This window comes from Panthera tigris, chromosome D4 (genome assembly GCF_018350195.1).
Source record: "Panthera tigris isolate Pti1 chromosome D4, P.tigris_Pti1_mat1.1, whole genome shotgun sequence".
Classification (NCBI taxonomy): Eukaryota; Metazoa; Chordata; class Mammalia; order Carnivora; family Felidae; genus Panthera; species Panthera tigris.
The window spans coordinates 32004523-32026348 of record NC_056672.1 but is presented as its reverse complement, the minus strand read 5'-3'; the positions used below and the strand labels follow the sequence as shown (position 1 = coordinate 32026348).

The 21826-nt window shown below is 38.9% G+C and overlaps 1 protein-coding gene across 2 annotated transcripts in view; it reads left to right on the top strand.

Annotated features, from left to right (window-relative positions):
• Window positions 1-21826, top strand: part of GLDC (glycine decarboxylase) — a 98824-nt gene that overhangs the window by 20969 nt on the left and 56029 nt on the right. For both annotated transcript variants that reach the window (XM_042964732.1, XM_015544919.2), the window contains exons 4-8: window positions 10491-10655; window positions 15927-16004; window positions 17686-17833; window positions 18157-18353; window positions 20171-20267. In XM_042964732.1, the coding sequence (XP_042820666.1) occupies window positions 10491-10655; window positions 15927-16004; window positions 17686-17833; window positions 18157-18353; window positions 20171-20267 (685 nt within the window). The remainder of the gene's footprint in view (window positions 1-10490; window positions 10656-15926; window positions 16005-17685; window positions 17834-18156; window positions 18354-20170; window positions 20268-21826) is intronic.

Genomic DNA, 21826 nt, shown 5'->3' with positions numbered 1-21826 from the left:
TGAATACAGGAATACTGTGTTTTGATTTGCATTATTCCCCTCCATTTTCCCATGCCCTCCTCCCCCTTGGAGCATCAGAACTTATACACTAACACCTACACTCCTGTGTTTTCTCTAACCTCCAGGAACCTACCTGGCTTTCTCTGGTTTGGGAAATTTCCTTACTTAAATGTAAAGAAAATGTTGAGGTTCTTCCCACTTTTATTCCCTTAAAACATTCTAGAGCTCTAAAATGTCGATGGTGTTAATCTGTTCCAATATAATGTTCATTCTGTCTTTGTAAGCACATTGAGCAAGATGTCAACTTGTAGGTGGACAGATTCAGGGCTTTATTCTTCGGAGACACTGGGATTTTAAGGTTATGTCTTTTTTTTTTTTTTTTTTTTAAGCCTATGTCTGAGCTTACTCTGTGAGTCTGAATCTTAGTCCATTGCCTTCTCAGGATTTTAGGAGTGTCCTTTACCTCCTTCCCCCAATATTCTGTGTTCATAATCAATGGCAAAAGCAGACATAGTATTAGGTAAATGGAGATTAAAATATCAGCTTCATTATTTAACACTTTGTAGCGAAAGAGAACACATGTATTCTGTGAACAGGCTCTTCTAGAAACAGTAAAAGAAGGGATGGAGCTGCACATACTCAGTTGCTTGCTCTGTTCTTATCTCACCAATTAGGAAACTCATTCCTATTCTAGGGGTGTGCCTGCTAGTGTGTGTGTGTGTGTGTGTGTGTGTGTGTGTGTGTTCTCCCTTGTTCTGCCCACTCTTGCTGCTACTGTTTGCACAACTCTGAAAATGTTTCCCCAACACTTAAGGAAAACACCCAAGTCCACATCCATGCTATTTTGCTATTTTCCGTTGCAGTTGGCTGTATGATAGGAAGAACAAAACAGAGGTTCACATCTCAATACTAAATAAGAAAACACCTTGGATATTTCTTGATAGGCAGAGGTCATGGCTCCAAAGGAGCCTGAGAGCAGACCAGGCCATCTGCTGCTTCTGCCCAGTGGGAAATATTATCTGACTATAGAGGAGGAAAGATGGGGATGCCTGGGCTTTTCTTTCTCTTGGTTTTGGATCACTATCATTACATACACTTTATTTGAAGTGTGAATGTTTGAATATGAAATTGTATTTCAATTGATGTCTCAAAAGGAATGTATGCACTTATTTCTGGTGTAGAAACAGAAGTGTGGAGGCAATGATAATTCCCAGATGACTTTTTTTTTGAGTTAGTTGCTGTAAGAAATAACTTTTTTTTTTTTTTTTTAATTATGTAGGCACGTATAACAAGTATGCAGATGCCATTTCTTTGGTCCATAAGTATAGCTGTACTTGAGTTTTATAAAACATCAAATATAAATAACCTGAAACTGTAATAATACACAATTGGCTTCTTAGACATACCAGGAAGTACAAGCTGAAAAATTGAGTAAATTAACATGGTTTTACATTAATATATATAGTGCCAGTTAATATTTAAAAATAATTTTCAAGGGGCACCTGGGTGGCTCAGTTGGTTAAGGGTTGACTCTTGATTTCAGTTCAGTCACGATCTCAGGGTTGTGAGTTCAAGCTCTGTATTGGGCTTTGCAGTCACAGCATGAAGACTGTTTTGGATCCTCTGTCTCCCTCTTTCTGCTACTACACTGCTCAATATCTTAGTAAATTATAAGAAAAAGGCAATCTTATCAAAGCCTAATCTCTAGAAACTTATTTACTCAGTTTCCTGGAGCCCCAATTTCACCCTCCCCTCCATAGTGATATGGAGAACAAAGAAAAAGAGGAAATGGCAGATAAAATTCAATTTCCTAGGGCGCCTAGGTGGCTCAGTCCTTTAAGCCTCTGACTTCAGCTCAGGTCATGATTTCACAGTTCTGAGTTCAAGTCCCATGTCAGGCTCTGTGCTGACAGCTCAGAGCTTGGAGCCTGCTTCAGATTCTGTGTCTCCCTCTCTCTCTGCCCCTCCCTAGCTCACACACTCTCTCTCTCTCAAAAAAAAAAAAAAAAAAACAAAAAAAAAAACAGTAAAAAAATTTTTAAAAACAAGTTTCAATGCTTGGCACCTGATGATATAAGAGGTAAGTTTAATTTCTAGTACTACCAATTATCATGTGAGGATAGATTAAGCAATTGCCTCTGCAATTCAAAGGTAATTATAGCAAGATGTAAAGATTGTCTTTTAGGTTAGCATATGTAAAAAAATCAACTTTAGTAAAGGGAAGGTAGGCTTCTCTGTGGGAAATCATAAGTTGCCCCAATGTGAGCTTTTGCAATACCAAAGGACATGCTCCACAGCAATAAATTTTAAATTTAATTTGAATTCTCAGTGATCAGAATTCTCATTTCTATATAATGGCTTTATATAAGTGGCTCTTTACCCGCCACCCTAGGACAGACTATTGAGACATTGATTAATCCATTTTTTTTACCTTAAAAACAAACATGTAACTCTCATACCCCCAAAAAACTCAGGAGCTGCCAAAAAATGTACTGTTTTGTTGTAGTCAGCACATGAAGATAGGGCCCTCTGTGGGAGGGAAAGAGCTAACTTCTGAGCACCAGTTAGCAAAACCAGATGAGTTCACACTCCTTTCTGATTTTTGTAATTTTTCATTTCCCTGATTCCACTGAGATCCTGCTCACTCCCTCCCTACCCCCTCATTCTCTCCTTAAAACATCAAGCTACCTCTTGTACACATACCACACCATATACACGCACATATGCACACACACATACAAAGATGCAGACCCATCTAAGAATACACATTTTTTGACAATTTTGGCATTTTGAAAATGTCCTACTTAAACTTTGCACAAAGTGTTCTTAGCACCAGGAATAAACCTGGTGTGGCTACTGTTTATGACATGGGAACTTATACTTGCCTGCATACCACCCACAAGCATAACTGGTTTCTGGAGTCTGTGAGGGGCTGGACGTGTGTTTCGCTATCAGTACAGATGACAGTTATCTGCTGCCTCAAGTCCAGACCTGTAGTTCTGAGGAAAAAGGCATTTGTGTGGGCCAGCACAGAAGTTATCCTGGATGTATGGGAGCACAGCACCTTTGCATCATTTTCTGCTTTTGCATGAATGCAAAGCAGACCTGGTTGCTCAGAGTGCTTTGTCCTAGATGCTGTTACTTGTGTCCCATCATTATAGGCGCCAGATCCCTGGCCACAGCTTTTAGTTTGAACATGCTCCATTCCTTCATTAGTAAGAGAACAGGAAAGAACTATCAAAGAGGTAGAGTTGTTTGTGTTTTGTTGTTGTTGCTTTGCTTTTGGTATGTGTGAGAGAATGTATTTGCATTGCTGAGGCATGTTTTCCACTATGGTTTTGATAAAAGTTTGAATGATAAACTCCAAATGCAAATGGTCTGTCTCTCTTTCCCCTTACAAAATAAGCCTCAAAAGTACATGAATGAGCTTCAGCATTTCTGAATAGTGGCCAGGGTCCTTCACTCTTGGTGGCCATAGAGAATATTCACCATATTGCTTCCTGGCTGTGAGTGGATGTGTTAATTTACTTTAGGAGCAGCCAGGATTTTGAGAGGGAGCCAATGTTGTTTTTGCTTTTCAGTCCTGGATTTTGGGCGCATTTTACATATTATTCTTTTCCATTTACTGAAAGCGGATTTGAATCACAGAGTAATATTGTACCTCACCAGCACTGATAGAGAGGGCTGTGCACATGAGATTTCACATTATCATCCTTCTGAATGGTTTCCATAGAGACGGAGCCAACAAATTCCGGTAACGTGAGGTGAAAATAAATGGACAACATAGCTTCAAAAGAATACAAACATTGGGGCTCTTACAAGAAAATTTACATCAGGTCCAGGATTTTATTTTCTGGGGTCCACTGCTACAAATCTTTTACTGCTGATAACATCAGTAACTAATATAAAAAAACTTATATATTTTTTGTACCTATTTCTGTTTTGTGTAACTTTGGCACTGGGATTAAAATGACAGAATCTAATGAATGTTTGTCCTACCTCAAAACCCACCATCATCTTCTTTCTCAATTCTATGAGGAAGTCACAGCCCCAAATCATGAAAATACTGATTATTTTGAATAAATGTTAATGCCAAGTTGAATATATCAAACATCCTGTTTGAGCCAGACAAAATGCCTTCTTGGATGTGCAGATGCTTTAAAAAAAAAAAAAATTAAAATACAACAAGAAACAGAAGTGAATTCAGTTAAATAGTCAGTTGAAATATAGAAAATGTAGAAGCACCCGGTTGGCTCAGTTGGTGGAGCATGCAACTCTTGATCTTGGAGTTGTGAGTTTGAGCCCCACATTGGGTGTAAAGATTACTTAAAAATAAAACCTTTAAAAAAGAAAAGAAATAAAGAAAAATGTAGATTACAGACACACTTTCTTAATCAGTGTATTTTGTCTAATTGAAGCATGTATTACAGCAGGCCCCGTGTTAACATTTTTCCCCTGAAATGAGGGTTTTCTAGTATCCTTGGGCCTCAGACTCACTGAACTGAATTTTTAAAATAGATGCTTGTTAAGACCTTTAATGCCAGTTATTTCAGTACTGTAGAAAATGTGTAGACTATAAAGGAAGTTCACCAGTAAAAGAAGTGGGATATGTTATTTTTTTGCAAGAAAAAATTATATCTCTCTACCTTTAGCAGTGCTAATTAGCATCAGCCCAAGTTTGGGCTTATGAAGTGATGAGCACAGTGAGAAAGGATGAGCAAGGGAAGAGAATATTAAATCTCAAAGTCTATTATGAAAGGAACAGCACAGTCTCTGGTATGAAGGACTGTGCTTGGGAGGTGTGGGGTTTTTTCCTGCAGGTAATGGGGAGACATCCCCATTTAAGCAAGGAAGTCAAATACAGCACACGTCTGCACCACAGATATTCAATAGTTTCCTGTTCTAAGGACAGCATCAGGGCAGTAAGGCGATAAAGAACAAGCGGTGGATAGAAGGCATTGGAAGGAAGACTATGGGAATTAATCATTATTTGCTCTCAAAAAAACTGTATTTTCTACCTTGAGAATTGGCAGAGTGCCTTTGAAGGAATAAGAATATTCCGGAAGAGAAACTAGTTTGTTTGGGGGATCTAGTTGGAGGAAGAATAGGCAATGTGAGGCTGACACAAGATGTGATAAATTTCCAGGGGGGAAAAAAAAAACAACTTTCCAAGTAGAAATATCTAATAATATCTGAGTAGAACTATATGTAAATCCTCTTAAAGATCAAAATAGGGGAAAAACACAACTTTTCAAAACAACTAAAATTTAGGTAGGATTTTACCATTTCCAAATGCTTTATATATATTAATCTCCTTTGAGTGCAAAGAAAACATGATATAGATGATGTTATCACCAAGAGAAATTGGCAGAGAGATTTAGTTACTTGTCCCAGTTCACAGGTAGTAAGTTAAAGAATTAAGGTTGAAACGCAGGGCATATTAATATTTAGTGTCATGATAATGCAGAGAAATCTGTGAATCATTATACTACTTAAGAGTACATACAGATATGTTCTTTCTGGAGAGGGACATGGCAATATATACTGAGAACCTTAAAACTAGTTTTCATATACAATTCAAAATTCCACTTTTAAGAAATTATCCAAAGGAAGTAAGACAAAGAGAAGGCTGTTCACTGTTAGGCTATTTCTTTTTTTTTTTTTTTAATTTTTTTTTTTAAGTTTATTTATTTTTGAGACAGAGAGAGACAGAGCATGAACGGGGGAGGGGCAGAGAGAGAGGGAGACACAGAATCGGAAGCAGGCTCCAGGCTCTGAGCCATCAGCCCAGAGCCTGATGTGGGGCTCGAACTCACGGACCGCGAGATCGTGACCTGAGCCGAAGTCGGACACTTAACCGACTGAGCCACCCAGGTGCCCCACTGTTATGCTATTTCTAATATTTAAAACACAAAGCAATATTTAATTTGAAGGGAATTTATGGTAAATAAAATGATTTAATACCACATAACAATTAAAATTATGTTGTAGAATAATGAAGTTATTAGAAATTGTCCATGGAATAATGTTAATGAAAATCAGTATAGAAAAAATCAGTATAGAAAATCAGTATTTTCTCAAATCAGTATAGAAAAATTTACAGGAGCCTACCGGGAAGGGTCCGAGATAGGGTCACCTTTAGGGGTCAGGAAGGAAGGGCTTGGTCCTGGCAGCCGCGGCACGAGGTGGTTCGAGATTCTTCCCGGGATCGGCATCATGGTAGTGTGCTTGGTCATCCCTGGCATGAGCCACTGCGTACATCCACAGGTTCTGTAACGAGGGCAAGGAAAAAAGGGTTGCCTATTATCCGTATCAGTGGAGTCTGATGCAAAGAGATAGGCACATCTCTGGAGTTAATCGTTACTATGTGTCAAAGTGTTTGGAGAATATTGATTGAAGAAGCCTTTTCCTGACTGATGAAGAATAATTCAGTTATGCTCATCTGCCCTTTCTAGAAGGTAATGCAGTGTATCAATGTAGTACATAATAAAAACAAAAAAGTAAAATTAAAAAAAATAAAAAGAAAAATGTACATAGGGCATAGTCTTACTTTAAATATAAATATGGGGGCACTTGGCGTGGCTCAATAGGTTAAGCATCCAACTCTTTATTTTAGCTCAGGTCATGATCTCACGGTTTTGTGGGGTTGAGCCCCATGTCAGGCTCTGCCCTGACAGTGTAGAGTCTGCTTGGGACTCTGCCCCTCCCTGGTTGCTTGTACTCTCTCTCTTTGAAAATAAAAATTTGCTGTTATTTTTTTAAATGTTTATTCATTTCTGAGAGAGAGAGAGAGAGAGAGAGGCAGCGTGAGTGGAGGAGCAGAGAGAGAGAGAGGGAGACACAGAGTCCAAGGCAGGCTCTAGGGTCTGGGCTGTCAGCACAGAGTGTGATGATGCGGGGCTCAAACTCACAAACTGTGAGATCATGACCTGAGCCAAAGTTGGTCACTTAACCAACTGAGCCACCCAGGTGCCCCTGAAAATAAACATATATATATATATATATATATATATATCTCATATATATATATATATATACACATATATCATACATATATATATATGAGTTAATTTACTCTCATATATATGATGTAGAAAAGAGAGTAAATTAACTGACTGGTAATCTCACAATGTATACATATATATTAAATGATTACATTGCATACTTTAAATATATACAGCTTTGATTACCTCAATAAAGCTGGAGAAAAAAGAATTATAAAGAAAAGTCACAAATCAACAAGGGACAGACAACACAACAGAAAAATGGACAGCATAATAGTTGAGTGTGCTTGTCACAAAAGAGAAAAAGAAAAAACACAGAAAAGAAATGTATGTAAATGTTAACTATTATAACAATGGAGTTTTGGGATAATGAGTGATTTTATTTTTTTGACAGTTGACTGAGTTTTTCACTGTACAATGAAAAGGTGTAAGGTTGTAAATTCTTGATATATAAAGTGATTAATAAATGGTAGCAGAGGTCTTTAATATTCAGAATACAAAATAAAAAGGAAGTAAAAACCACCCAGAGAAAACTATAGTTTACACTTTGGTTTACTTGTTTTTATGAATTTATAAAAATGGGATCAAGGAATGTTACATTGCACTTTTAAAATTAATATATTGGGAACATCTCCATGTCAGGAAATATTCTTTTATCCATCATTTTTAGTAAATGCATAGTATTATGTGTGTATAGTGTCTAATCATTCTTTTTCGGTGGACACTTCATTTTGTTCCTCATTTTTCAACTTTCAGTGCTCTGATGAGTTCTTTGGAGCATTGCTCTCTGTATTCCTATTGTATATTATATGTCATTGGATATACCGGGTCTCTCCCATTCATTAGATGGACTAGCTAATCTGTGTGTACGCTCGTGTGTGCGTGTATGCAAGTTTGTGTGTCTGTCTATATGTAAAATAATGACTCTGAATAAAGTTTCATGTTAGCCAGGCATACTAAGCGTGTCTTTGTGGTGGCAGGCAATGCTGTGTGTGAAAGTCTTATCTGATGTGAGGTCACAATTGCTCCTTGTCTATGCCTTTTGTGTGACCCCATTTCTACTCAAATTCCTTTTCTACTTGTCTACAAAATGTATTGTGTGCCTCATTCATTCCAGTTCACCACCCAGTTAGAATTTGGCAAACCGAGTTGCTAAGGCAGCCTGTTCAAGGAGTTAACTGAAACAAAAATGTACTCTGCTGTGCGCACACGCACGCACACATGTGCGTGTACACACACACACACATACACAGCTATACCAATAAAAGTTTTGGGAAAATTATTTCAAAGTCTTGACATTGTACTGCTTGGTAAAGCAAGTTCCCCCACCCACTTCTGCTTAACATAAGAAGTATTGTTTTCAAAGCCTTCAAAAAAGAAAAAAGAAAAAGGATGGAAATATCCTGTACATGATTACCAGAGGAGGAGAGAAAGGCATAAGGCTTGAAAAAGTGAAAACAAAACAAAAAGCCTAAATTTTTTTCCTAATGCTTTCCTGGCTGGGAAGAACAAAAATAGAGTTATGTCAACCATATGTGGGAGCATGGGCCCCGATCTATCCCACTTTGGTGGTTGTCAGAGTGAACAGATTCTTGGTGAAAAGATAGCTCTACCACACGTTCTCAGTTACCCTCTATCTTATCAGCTTATTTTAGTTTTTAAAATATTATCATGGTGAAATAATTTCATTTATTATCACTTTTTCCCCATTACAATATGTTCTCCTTGATATCAGGGATCTATTTGCTTATTACCAGAACTTATTATATAGTTCTTGACACTTAGTAGGCATGTAATAACATGGATGAATGAGTGAATGAAGGAATGAAGAAAAAAAAGGATGAAGGCACTAAGTGGGTTAACTCAAATACCTAATAAACCATTTTTGGCTAATAACTGGAGGATATAAGGGTGGAACTCACATCTATGCTGCTTTCTAACCATTTATATCCTTGAATTTTTTTTTTTTTTTTTTTTTTTTTTTTTTTTTTTTTAGCATTTATTTTAGAAAGTCCATGCATGTGTGTGTGCGTGCACTTAAGGTGGGGGGTAAAGGCAGACAGTGAGGAGAGAAAATCCTCATGAGAAGCCCGCCTGACACTGGGCTAAAACTCACAAACTGTGAGATCAAGAACTAAGCCAAAACCAAGACCTAGGTGCTTAACCAACTGAGCCACGCAAGTGCCCCTAAACAAAAAGTTTTGAGTATTAAATAGTAGATTCTTGGATGCTTTCCTATTGTGAACTGTGATTGAGGTAGTCTTTTAGCTAGAAGAAAGATAACAGGGAGTAAAACTTGTTTATGTTACTATAGGTAGCTTCAAGTAGATTTTAAGAGCCAGCTTATAATAAAATACAGTAAAACCTTGGTTCCAGAAACATGGTTGTAATCCAAAGCACTTGCATATCAGTGAATTTCAAGAACCATTGTCTCAGTTGTGATCATGACATAGCTCGTTTGTCAAGTTAAAATTTATTAGAAATGTTTGCTCAAGTTACTCTCAATTCAAGGTTTTACTGGACATAGATATGAAAAGGTTATTAAAATAGAAAGGTAAGATTAATAAAAAAAGAAATGTAAGATTAAAAAATAACTTAAAGAGATAGAAATGTAAATACTGAATGTACCCAAGCAAAAGATAATATTGTTACTATGACTTATCTCTGAGCTTCCTTACAAAGGTCAAAGGGAATGGGAATGAAAGCTGGTGCAGCCACTCTGGAAAACCGTAGGGAGGTTCCTCAAAAAACTAAAAATAGAACTACCCTACGACCCAGCACTTGCACTACTAGGCATTTATCCATGGGATACAAGTGTGCTGTTTCCAAGGGACACATGCACCCCCATGTTTATAGCAGCACTATCAACAATAGCCAAAGTATGGAAAGAGCCCAAATGTCCATCGATGGATGAACGGATAAAGAAGATGTGGTATACATCTTGTGGTATACAGTGGAGTATTACTCAGCAATCAAAAAGAATGAAGTCTTGTCATTTGCAACTACATGGATGGAACTGGAGGGTATTATGCTAAGTGAAATTAGAGAAAGACAAAAATCATGACTTCACTCATGACAACTTTAAGAGACAAAACAGAGGAACATAAGGGAAGGGAAACAAAAGTAATATAAAAACAGGGAGTGGGACAAAACAGAAGAGACTCATAAATATGGAGAGCAAACTGAAGGTGACTGCAGGGGCTGTGGGAGGCGGGATGGGCTAAATGGGTAAGGGGCATTAAGGAATCTACTCCTGAAATCGTTTCACTATATGCTAACTAATTTGGATATAAATTTTAAAAAATAAAAAAAATTGAAAAAAGAAAAAAAAAACACAACAAAGGTCAAAGGGAAGCTTACTGATACACAATTCTCAAGAGGGGCAAAATTAATTTTCAGTTACTAAATTCCAAAATGAAGACATTCTGTGAGCTTTTCCCAATAGTGGAGTCAGAGTTTGGACATGGCCTCTTATGTCTCTCACAGGATCAGCCAATATACTCCATACCAGCCAGAGGTGTCTCAGGGGAGACTGGAGAGTTTACTAAACTACCAGACCATGGTGTGTGACATCACAGGCATGGACACGGCCAACGCATCCCTGCTGGATGAGGCTACAGCAGCTGCTGAGGCGATGCAGCTGTGCCACAGGTGAGAGGCCCACAGGGCAAGGGACATCCTCCAGTCTCACCTGCTGTGCTGGTGAAGCTGGCCCTGTCAGTGTCCAGTGACTCATCCCTCTCACACAGACACACATAGCATTATACTAGTCACCTGACATAACAAAATCTGAAATAAAACTGTGGCTTTTTAAAGCTTTTTAAGCCACTTGTTACCTTATTAAAGTTTGTATTTTGAGAAAGAGCATGAGCAGGAAGAGGGCAGAGAGTGGGAGAGAGAATCCCAAGAAGGCTCCGTGTTCTCAGTTCAGAGCCTAATGTGGGGCTCAAACTCATGACTTGTGCGATCATGACTTGAGCCGAAACCAAGAGTTGGATGCTTAACCAACTGAGCCAACCAGGTGCCCCTAAAAAAGCTACTTTTTAAAGCCACTATTGTTCACTGTTTTACATTACAGAAGAAAAACATTTGTCCTCTTACATAGTGTTAAGTTCAGGGATGTTACAGCAATTCTGAGATAGTATCAAGCTCCTTGCTCTGTACCATCTTCAGCGTGAGGTCTTGGTCCTCATGGTCACAAAATGACTGCTGGGGCTTTCACCATGACCTCTGTACCCAGAAAGAAGAAAAGGGGCAGTGTAAAGGGTGCTGCTAGCTAAATAAGCCCTCTTTAAAGAGTCTTGGAAGGCAGCTCTGCTCACCACTATACCACCAACGCTGCACTTTAAAGAAGCCCCAACTTTTGGAAGCCCCAACTCAGCAACTTTACTCTTCATTGAGCACATCTATCTACAAGTGGCCTGGAGAAATGTGGTTTTCACTAGATGGGCACATTGCTGCCCCCTTACATATTGGGATTCTGTTACTGTTATTGGTTCAGGACAGAATGGATATTACGAAGGAATTGGCAGTCTGTATTGTAATACATAAATATTACCTTCTTTCATGAAGCATATTGTTTTAGGTTGTATATAATTTTTATAGCCTGCTTTCTTTTTCTATTTAACAATATATGGTGAACGTTCCCCCCATTTCTTTAGTCAGCTTTTTAGGATATGGCTTTTATTGACTACATGATAGTACTCACTTGCATGGAAATACCATCATTTATGTAACCTCACCTCTATTTTTTCACACGTACTTTAATCCTATCTTTTACAGTTACTAATGTTCTTGTTATTTTTTACATCTTTAGAATCAATTTTGTCAAAGATTCCGATTATTTCCTGAGGACACATTTCTAGAAGTAGAATTGCCGGGTCATGGTATATACTTAACAATTGCTCTCCAGTTTCCACCTTCCTTTGCTTCTTGCCTTGTGAGTACATTTGAGCTTACCTTACTAGTAGAATTCTCATGTAGATGTCATCTGGTGGGGAAATCTGCCCACATTCACTGGTGTGTCTGTGAGGTTTTGTCCCTCTGGCCCTGAATGCTCATGTAAGTCTCTTTCTTCGCTTCCACAGACTTAAGGGATGGTTAAATTGGTTCTGTGTGCATGGAAGTTTCCCCCACACCAACAAACGATTCTTGGACAGAGGCAGGTGTCCAAGAATTCAACTCAATTCTGAATGACCAAATATGTATTTCTTATACATCATAACATTGCAGTAGTGAACTCCAAACTTGCTTACCAGGTATGGAAATGTCTAAATATCCCGCCGCAGGCTGTTCTGCTTCCCAAGCAGCCCTAGGGGTGGGCTCAGGCTCTTCCTCCTTACCCTGGGTGGACAGCCAAAAAGGAATATCTCTCTATTCTCAGCTTTTCATATTTTTGTCTTCCTCATCCACCTTTGTGCTGCCTTTTCATTTTCCTCCCTGACTCTCTTTCTAGGTAAGGGCTTCGATTTCACACTTGGAGAAGCTGAGGTCTTTCTTGTTGGTTCAGGGGTTCTGTCCTGAACTGATTTGAGTTAATGACCTACTACTCTGTAAATGCTTGGTTTGCTTCCTCTCTCTTCAGTCTCATACCTTCAGGCCTGCATTTAATTATATCCTTGAAAAGCAGCCTTGTGCTTTTTGTCTTCAGGAAAATGTTCTTTAAAATAGCAGTTTTTTTTTGTTTCCATCTTAGGTCATTTAGGCTCAGATGGCTCTTCTCTCGATTTACTTAGATTCACACTGTGAAGAGCATTGTGCTTTGGGTAATTAATCACTTTTGTATTTCTCCAACTCTACTTATTCTTCTATTAACTTATGCTTATTATAAAAATACCTGTTAAGAGTGGAAATAATATGCAAACAGTAGAAAATATAATGAAGTGAAACCTGCAGTCCTGTTCCATTGAGGAAACTGTTGTTAACTGGTCATTGTGTACCTTTCTGGGAAATTAAATGAAAAGCACAATATACATGCGCTTCCCACCTTTTTCACCCAGATGTGCTCATGATACATGAACTGTTATGTATCCTGTTTTAAAAACCAAATTCAACTGGGCATATTTGAAGATCTAATTGCCTTTATTAAACAATTCATAAATGGGGCAATGTTCCATCTAAAGGATAGAAAGGCTCCCTGAGGAGTTGTACAAGAAGGTTTTTGTTTTTTATGGAAAGCAGGGTAGGGCAAGAAAATGATAAGTAAAAGTAAAGAATCCAGGCAAGATCACCTTCCCTTTAGGGAGGAGCTAAGGGGGTCTTATTATCCAGATGACCTCATCTAGCCTCTGGTGGATGGAGAACACCCCTATGACAGATCACCGTTGCACTTATCTGAAAATTCCTGATTCACAGGTTAAGACTAAATTTCTGGAGGAGGTTGAAACTACAATTAGGTTAGTAATTAAGCCTTTGTTTGGTGACTAGGCTTGGCCCAAGAAATACCATTTTGGGCCTATGGTTTTCTTTTTAACAATCCCTATCAGTCTGATTTCCTGAAATCATGAATTGTTAGAAAACTCCCAGGATTTGGGTCCTTTAGGAGCTGTGTGGTGCTGTACATGTCACAACTTAACTCAGTCCTTTTCATCTCTGCTAAATGAGGACATTTGGTTTAGATAATCTCTAAATGCTTCTTTGGCAGTAAAATTCTCAGATGTTTTTATTTCAAGAGTTAGTTTTGGGGCACCTGGGTGGCTGAGTCGGTTAAGCGTCCCAACTTTGGCTCAGGTCATGATTTCATGCCTCATGGGTTCGAGCCCCATATCATAGAGCCTGGAGCTTGCTTCAGATTCTGTGTCTCCCTCTCTTTACTCCTCCCTTCTCATGCTTTGTGTGCGTCTCTCTCTCAAACATAAGTGAAAATTAAAAAAAAAATTTAAGAAAAAAAAGAAAAAAGAAAACAGTTTTTTATTTCAACTTGTACCCAATTGCTACCCTGTTTGTATTTCTCTTAACTCCTAGCATATTTTTCAAAATTTAAACCAACTTAAGATTGATTTTGCTAAATGGATCAGATTGGTGTTAAAAAAAAACCCAATTCAACTGAGTAAATTTAAAGATTTTTATTCAATAAAGATAAATAAAGTAGAACGGAGCACCAAAGGCCTACAGAAAGGGAAAGGTTTCTCCCCCACCCCCCACCTCAATGATTTAATTTTCTTTTTTCAGGTTTTTATTTAAATTCTAGTTAGTTTATGTACAGTGTAATATTTGTTTAAGGTGTAGGATTTAGTGATTCAACAGTTATACAACACCCAGGGCCCATCACAACAAGTGCCCTCTTAAGTATCAATCACCTATTTAACCCATCCCCCTGCCCACCTCCCTTCCAGCAGCCCTCAGTTTGTTTTCTATAGTTAGGAGTCTGTTTCCTGATTTTCCTCCTTTTCCCCCCTCTATGTTCATCTGTTTTGTTTCTTAAATTCCACATACGAGTAATATTATATGGTATTTATCTTTCTCCTAGTGACTTATTTCACTTAGCATAATACTCTCTAGCTCTATCCACATTGTTGCAAATGACAACATTTCATTCTTTTTGATGGCCAAGTAATATTCCATTGTGCATGCTCGTGTGTGTGTGTGTGTGTGTGTGTGTGTGTGCGCCTGCCCATGTGTGCATGTGTGTATCACTATCCATTCATCAGTCAATGGACATTTGGTCTCTTTTCCACAATTTGGCTATTGTTGATAATGCTGCTATAAACATTGGGGTGCATGTATCCTCTTGAATCTGTATTTTTGTATCCTTTGGGTAAATACCTAGCAGTGCAGTTGCTGGATCATAGGGTAGTTCTATTTTTAACATTTTGAGGAAACTCATACTGTTTTCCGGAGTGGCTGCATCAATTTGCATTCCCACCAATGGTGTAAGAGGGTCCCCCTTTCTCTGTGTCCACACCAACACCTGTTCTTTCCTGTGTTGTTAATTTTAGCCATTCTGATAGGTGGGAGGTGGTATCTCATTGTGGTTTTATTTTGTATTTGTCTGACGATGAGTGATGTTGAGCATCTTTTCATGTGTCTGTTAGCCATCTGGATGTCTTCTTTGGAAAATTGTCTGTTCATATCTTCTGCCCATTTCTTCACTGGATTATTTGTCTTGTGGGTGTTGAGTTTGGTAAGTTCTTTATAGATTTTGAATACTAACGCTTTATCAGATATGTCATTTGCAAATATCTTCTCCCATTCCATAGGTTGCCTTTTAGTTTTGTTGATTTTGTCCTTTGCTGTGTAGAGCTTTCTATCTTGATGAGGTCCCAATAGTTCATTTTTGTTTTTGTTTTCCTTACCTCAGGAAATCCATCTAGTAAGAAGTTGCTATGGCTGATGTCAAAGAGGTTACTGCCCGTACTCTCGTCTAGGATTTTGATGGTTTCCTGTCTCACATTTAGGCCTTTCCTCCATTTCGAATAGATTTTTATGTATGGTATAAGAAAGTGGTCCAGTTTCATTCTTTTACATGTTTCTGTCCAGTTTGAAAGGGAAAGGTTTTTAAAGGTAGGTGAAGGAAGTCCTAAAGAAACAAAAAAGGGATTATTTAGAGCAAGGTCACTTTCCTTTGGGAGACAAGAAGTGTTTTATTAGGTGAATTACCTCTTTGGTGCTTACCAGGAAATTCTAGACTGACTAGTTAAGATTATATTACTCGGGAAGGTTGTAATCAGGTATGTATTAAGCCTCAGTTTGGTGACATGGGCCTAGCACAAGTGACTCCCATTTGGTAACTGTTTTTTTTTTTTGTTTTTTTTTTTTAACAACACAAATTGGATTTCAGTAGAATTCTAACCACTGTAATTAATGCCTCATATTTTATACCATGCTCAGAGATTCCCTAAGTACCAATTTTGCTTTGCATTCTTAGAAGATACTTTGATTTCTTTAATGTGCATTTTTTAATGTGATTTTTCTTTCCAACAGACACAATAAGAGGAAGAAATTTTTGGTTGACCCCCGTTGCCACCCACAGACAATAGCTGTGGTCCAGACTCGAGCTAAGTAATTAATTTCACTCATTTTTTGAACTCAGGGATAGTATCATGCTCATCTCTGTTGTTTCTTTTCTTACTTCCAAACTGATTGGAAGTGAACCTGGTTTAAATTGCGGTTGTTGAATTTTACTTTCTTTCCCACTTTCTTCCTGAGATCTTGCTGGTAAGAAAAATGTGTCAGAACTGAGAGAACACGAGTGACTTTAGTTGGCTCTGCTTTATTTATTTATTTTTAAAAATTTTTAATGTTTTATTTATTTTTGAGAGAGAGGCAGAGTACAAGTAAGGGAGGGGCAGAGAGATAGAGGGAGACACAGAATCCAAAGAAGGCTCCAGGCTCTGAGCTGTCAGCACAAAGCCTGAGTGGGGCTCGAACTCATGAACTGTGAGATCATGACCTGAGCTGAAGTTGGACGCTTACCAACTGAGCCACCCAGGTGCCCCACCTCTGCTCTATATTGAGTAACCATGTTATTTGTTTCCTTTTTGTAAAAATAAAATTAAAATATTAAAATAATTTCAGCAATGTTTCAGAGTTTGCAAAGCAGAGGGAGAAAATGGAACTCTCCCACAATTAGGGTTTTGTGTGTATTCTTGCAAACATAGTTTATACAGAATCCACTTAAACCTAGATGTGGTATGATATAGATTAAAGCAAGTGTACTGTATTTGTTTAGTGCTGCAATCAGATAAACAGCACAACTATCACTTGCCAGTGTGTTTATTTGCTTTCTTCTTGTTTTTTTGTGTCTAAAAAAATTTTTTTTAACATTTATTATTGAGAGAGAGAGACAGAGCATTAACATGGGAGGGGCAGAGAGAGAGGGAGACAAAGAATCTGAAGCAGGCTCCAGGCTCTGAGCTGTCAGCACAGACCCCAATGTGGGGCTCAAACTCACAAACTGTGAGGTCATGATCTGAGCCGAAGTCAGACGCTTAACCGATTGAGCCACCCAGGTGCCCCTTTTGTGTTTTTTAAATGCTTGTTTATTTTTGAGAGAGAGAGACACAGTGTGAGTGGGGTGGGGCAGACAGAGAGGGAGACACAGAATCCAAAGCAGGCTTTAGAATCTGAGCTGTCAGCAAGAGCCTGATGTGGGGATTGAACTCACAAACTGAGATCATGACCTGAGCCGAAGCTGAACACTTAAACTACTGAGCCGCCTGTTTTCTTCTTGTAAGAGCTGGGCAATCTCCCCCAACCCCATACCACCATCCCTTTAGAAGGTGTATTCTCACATATGATTGGAACTGGATGGTTAGGGAAGGTCTTTCTCTTTGTTTAATTGATGGTTTTCCATTCATCTAAAACTGATCCTGGGTAAAGGTGGTGACCTGGTGAGATAGCTCTGTAATTGCAGGAATTGATTCTTTAGTCCTAGGAAGCCATGTTCCTGATCCTCTCAGAAGGTTCTGGCAGGAAAAGGGTAATGGGAATGGTAAGGGAAGGTACAAGAGAGAAACAGAAGTCAGACTGTTGGCAGCATGTGAGATGGTGTGAAGCATTGTTACCAGTCAGGTGTGAGATGGGGGTGTGTGTGTATTCGATGAAGTTGGGGGGGGGGGGTTGGTGGCGACGAGGAAGGACACAGAATATGAATTCTCTATCACTGAAAACAAATTTTACGGAGTTTCATTTCCTTTTGAAAACCAAAAGCATGATTGTTCTTTGTCTTCTGTCTTTCCAGATACAATGGAGTTCTCATTGAGCTGAAATTACCCCATGAAATGGACTTCAGTGGAAAAGATGTTAGTGGAGTGCTGTTCCAGTACCCAGACACTGAGGGGAAGGTGGAAGATTTCACAGAGCTCGTGGAGAGGGCCCATCAGACGGGGGTAGGCAGCTGTCTCCTTGCGGGGGTCCACGTAGATCTGTCCCAACCTTGTATTATGATTTTTGGATGTGTCTTAATTTCCATATTTGTATCACCTGGAATGGTAAAACTGTCTCCTTCCTGCCTGCCTTAAAATTTGTTTTGTTCACCAACTAATTCCTGGTCCATAGTAAAAACTCCGTAAATATTTTTTAGTGAATCAATGAGTAAATGGCATGAAACAACCCTCTGTCTGTCTGCTTATATTGGGGATAATTTGCTACTCTCCCACTTCTTTCAGGGGAAGGGAACAACCATGTCCATTTTCTCTTGTTTCCTCTTTAGAGTCTGGCCTGCTGTGCTACTGACCTTTTAGCTCTATGTATCTTGAGGCCACCTGGAGAATTTGGTGTAGACATTGCCCTAGGTAGCTCACAGAGATTTGGAGTGCCACTGGGCTATGGCGGACCACATGCAGCCTTTTTCGCTGTCAGAGAAAGTTTGGTGAGGATGATGCCTGGGAGAATGGTGGGGGTAACAAGGTAAAGCAGCTCATGTTTCTACCCTTTTATTGTTACTATTAGTTTCTTTGTTCCTTCTTATCACAAAAGTTGTTGATTTCTCTCTAAATATACCTGGGCCATGTATATAATAATTTATAACATATTTGTATTGAAGGCATATAAGTGAATTAAATTAGGTTGTTGAAAGCATTGAAAGACTTGATATTCTAGGTGTGTTTTTTATCTGACCAGTTTCATTCTCAAAAGCATTATCATGCTACACAGTTATGTAAAATACAAGTATAGTGAGAGATTATCATGAACATAATGTGATCCTAGAGGCCTGCCACTTGTTTATTCCAGTAATTTTTAAAAAATGTTTATTTGTTCATTTTTGAGAGAGAGAGAGAGAGCACCAGCAGGGGTGGGGTGGGGGGGACAGAGAGAGAGGGGGAGACACAGAATCCCGAAGCAGGCTCCAGGCTCCAAGCTGTCAGCACAGAGCCTGACTTGGGGGCTTGAACCCACAAACTGTGAGATCATGCATGACCTGAGCTGAAGTTGGACGCTCAACTGAGTGAGCCACCCAGGCACCCGGCTAGTAATTTCCAAATGTATCTTCCCAAGTGCTATTCATTGATAAAGCTCAGATTAAGAATTTAGATGAATGACATGATCATTACTGGGGAAATTTAGCATGATCTTTTAGACTAGACCTTTCATAGAGGTTGGACTTACTAACCTAAGTGAATAGTCTATATTAGTGAATGATGTGAATTTTTGAAATACTCATGGATTATCACATAATAGCAAGAGGCACCTTGCTTTTCAGTGTAAAAATAAATGTCTTCAAATATTCTTACATTAGTTTCTTTCAATGATGTGTCTTGACCAGATGAGATGAGGTAGAGACTATTCTAATTAATAAAAGTTTAATATATTAATTATTGTCTGCTGATTTTTATATTGAACTTACCTTTCTGAAAAATGGACCCCAGAGCTTGATGAAATATAGGATAAGACTGCTGAATCTTTGTGTTTATCCAAATACTTTTCTTTTAATGTGTATTTATTTTGAGAGAGAGAGAGAGAGAGAGAGAGAGAGCGAGCAGGGGAGGGACAGACAATCCCAAGCAGACTCTTCACTCAGCATGGAATCCTACTTGTGAGGCTTCATCTCCCAAGAGGTCACAACCCAAGCCGAAATCATGAGTAGGTCCCTTAACCGACTAAGCCACCCAGGTGCTCCATGTTATCCAAATTATTAACTGTATTCAGAAAGAAGGAAAATTTTTCTTAGAGATAGGTGGTAAGATTATTAACATTCTTTTTTTTTAAGTTTTTATTTAAATTCCATTTAGTTAACATACAGTGTATTAATTTCAGGTGTACAATTTAGTGATTCAGCACATTCTTTTTCTTAATAGCTGTATAGTTACTTTAGATTTTCAGTGAAGAAATTAATTCCTTTGTGAGATATTTCCCTTTTTCCTGTGTGTGCCAAGAAGCTCATAGTCAACTTTAATTCTCATTAAATTTAATTTTTTTTCATTAAATTTAATTTTAAATTCAGTCCACATTCACCATCATTATATTAGCCTGGGTAATTCCTGGGAAGTTTCCATTCAAGGTTCCTAGCTTTATTGTGTATACCTTGGTCTTCCCTCAAAGTACATACTAAAAATTAGTAGCCCTATTTATAAGTGGACGGCTTGGTAATTATTTCCTTATGGCCTTGCAGCCGAATAAATTCGCTGGGTTCCCTTCAAGCTGGGAAGGAAAGAAGCAGGTCTGTTTGTGACTACCCTTGGTGTAGTGATTATCTTTGCTAACTAGATGTTTTATTCTCTGCCCAGAGATGCCACTGGGAAAGAAGTGTATCGTCTTGCTCTTCAAACCAGGGAACAACACATCCGAAGAGACAAAGCTACTAGCAACATTTGTACAGCTCAGGTAGATCACATGACTGTCCTTCCCACTGAATGCCTTATAATCTGTAGACATGAGCTGCTCATTCATTCACTTAATTTCCCTTCACCACCTACTGACCAGTGTGCACACCAGAAATGGAGAGATCTTATTGGTAGAGAAGCCTTGTGATCTTGTCAGAACCAAAATACGATGTATTTACCTGGAGCTCTGTCCATGTACATATTTTATACTTCAGTGTCTCTAGTAATCTTGGCCATAGGCAGGTCCATTATGGGTGGCTATTGGGCACCTTCTCTTAGGGCTAAAATGGAAGCCCTCCAGGAATGTGGTGAGGAAGCAAAGTGAGAGTGTTTGAGGTGACTGTGCTTGAGGGGATGGTACAGACTGACCAGTTGGTGGTGGTCTTGGGGTATTCTTACTGTGGGCTCATGAAAATCATTCTTGAAATGGATGGAATAAAAGAGGAGGAGCTTCGCAAAAGAGACAGGCTCCTGATGAGCCTGGAAATTGCCCAGGACTCAGGTCAGAGGGAGCAGTGTTTGAGACCCAGCCAATTTCTAGACTTAGGTAGAAGATGGTTCCTGAGCATCCAATCCATTCTAGGTCCATCTTCTCCATTCAGGGTCAGAGAAAGAGATCTCACCCATACCTCATTGGGCAGTACAGTAGTTTTTTCTCTCAGGGCATTGGCTCAAAGCACCACCACCAGGTTTTAGAAACCCTTTCCAGGGTCAGTAGATGATAAGGTATTATTAAAGTTGGTTCTATAGCTATTGGTCTTTGGAATACTTTCCAAACTCAGTAGGTTTTCCTGTATTTGTTGCCTCAAGAAGGTGGCTGCTTCAGGGCACCTGGGTGGTTCAGTTGGTTAAGCATCTGACTCTTGATTTCAGCTTAGGTCATGATCTCATTGTTCATGAGTTTGAGCTCTGCATCAAGCTCTGCATTGACAATATAGAGCCAGCTTAGGATTCTCCATGCACCTCCTTCCCCTCCCTTGCTTGCTCTCTGTCTCTTTCTCTCTCTGTCTCTCTAACTAAATACATAAAAAAAAAAAAAAAAAAAAGGTGGCTATTTCTTTTCAGGTAAGAGCTCTTCTATTATCTTAGGATGGAGCTAGCTGTCACAAACTTTTCCTCTGTTGATAGCAAGTTGAACTTTATATGATGCTGTTACTTTCTGTAGCTTACCCGTCATTTGTTGAATTATCTGCTTAAATATTTCTCTGTCCTCTGCAGCTGACTGCTCCTGTCTTGCCCTTTCTGCCCATGTTCTTCCAAAAAAATGCCGGTCTGATTATAAGTGAATTAAGGGGTTTTCTTTAGGAAAAAAAATTTTTTTTTACATTTATTTATTTTTGAGGGACAGAGAGAGACAGAGCATGAGCAGGGGAGGGGGAGACAGAGAGAAGGAGACACAGAATCTGAAGCAGGCTGTATGCTCTGAACAAGCTGTCATCACAGCCTTATGAGGGGCTCGAACCCACATACTGTGAGATCATGACTTGAGCCAAAGTCGGATGCTCAACCGACTGAGCCACCCAGGCACCCCAAGGGGTTTTCTGCTTCAATGTTTGGAAT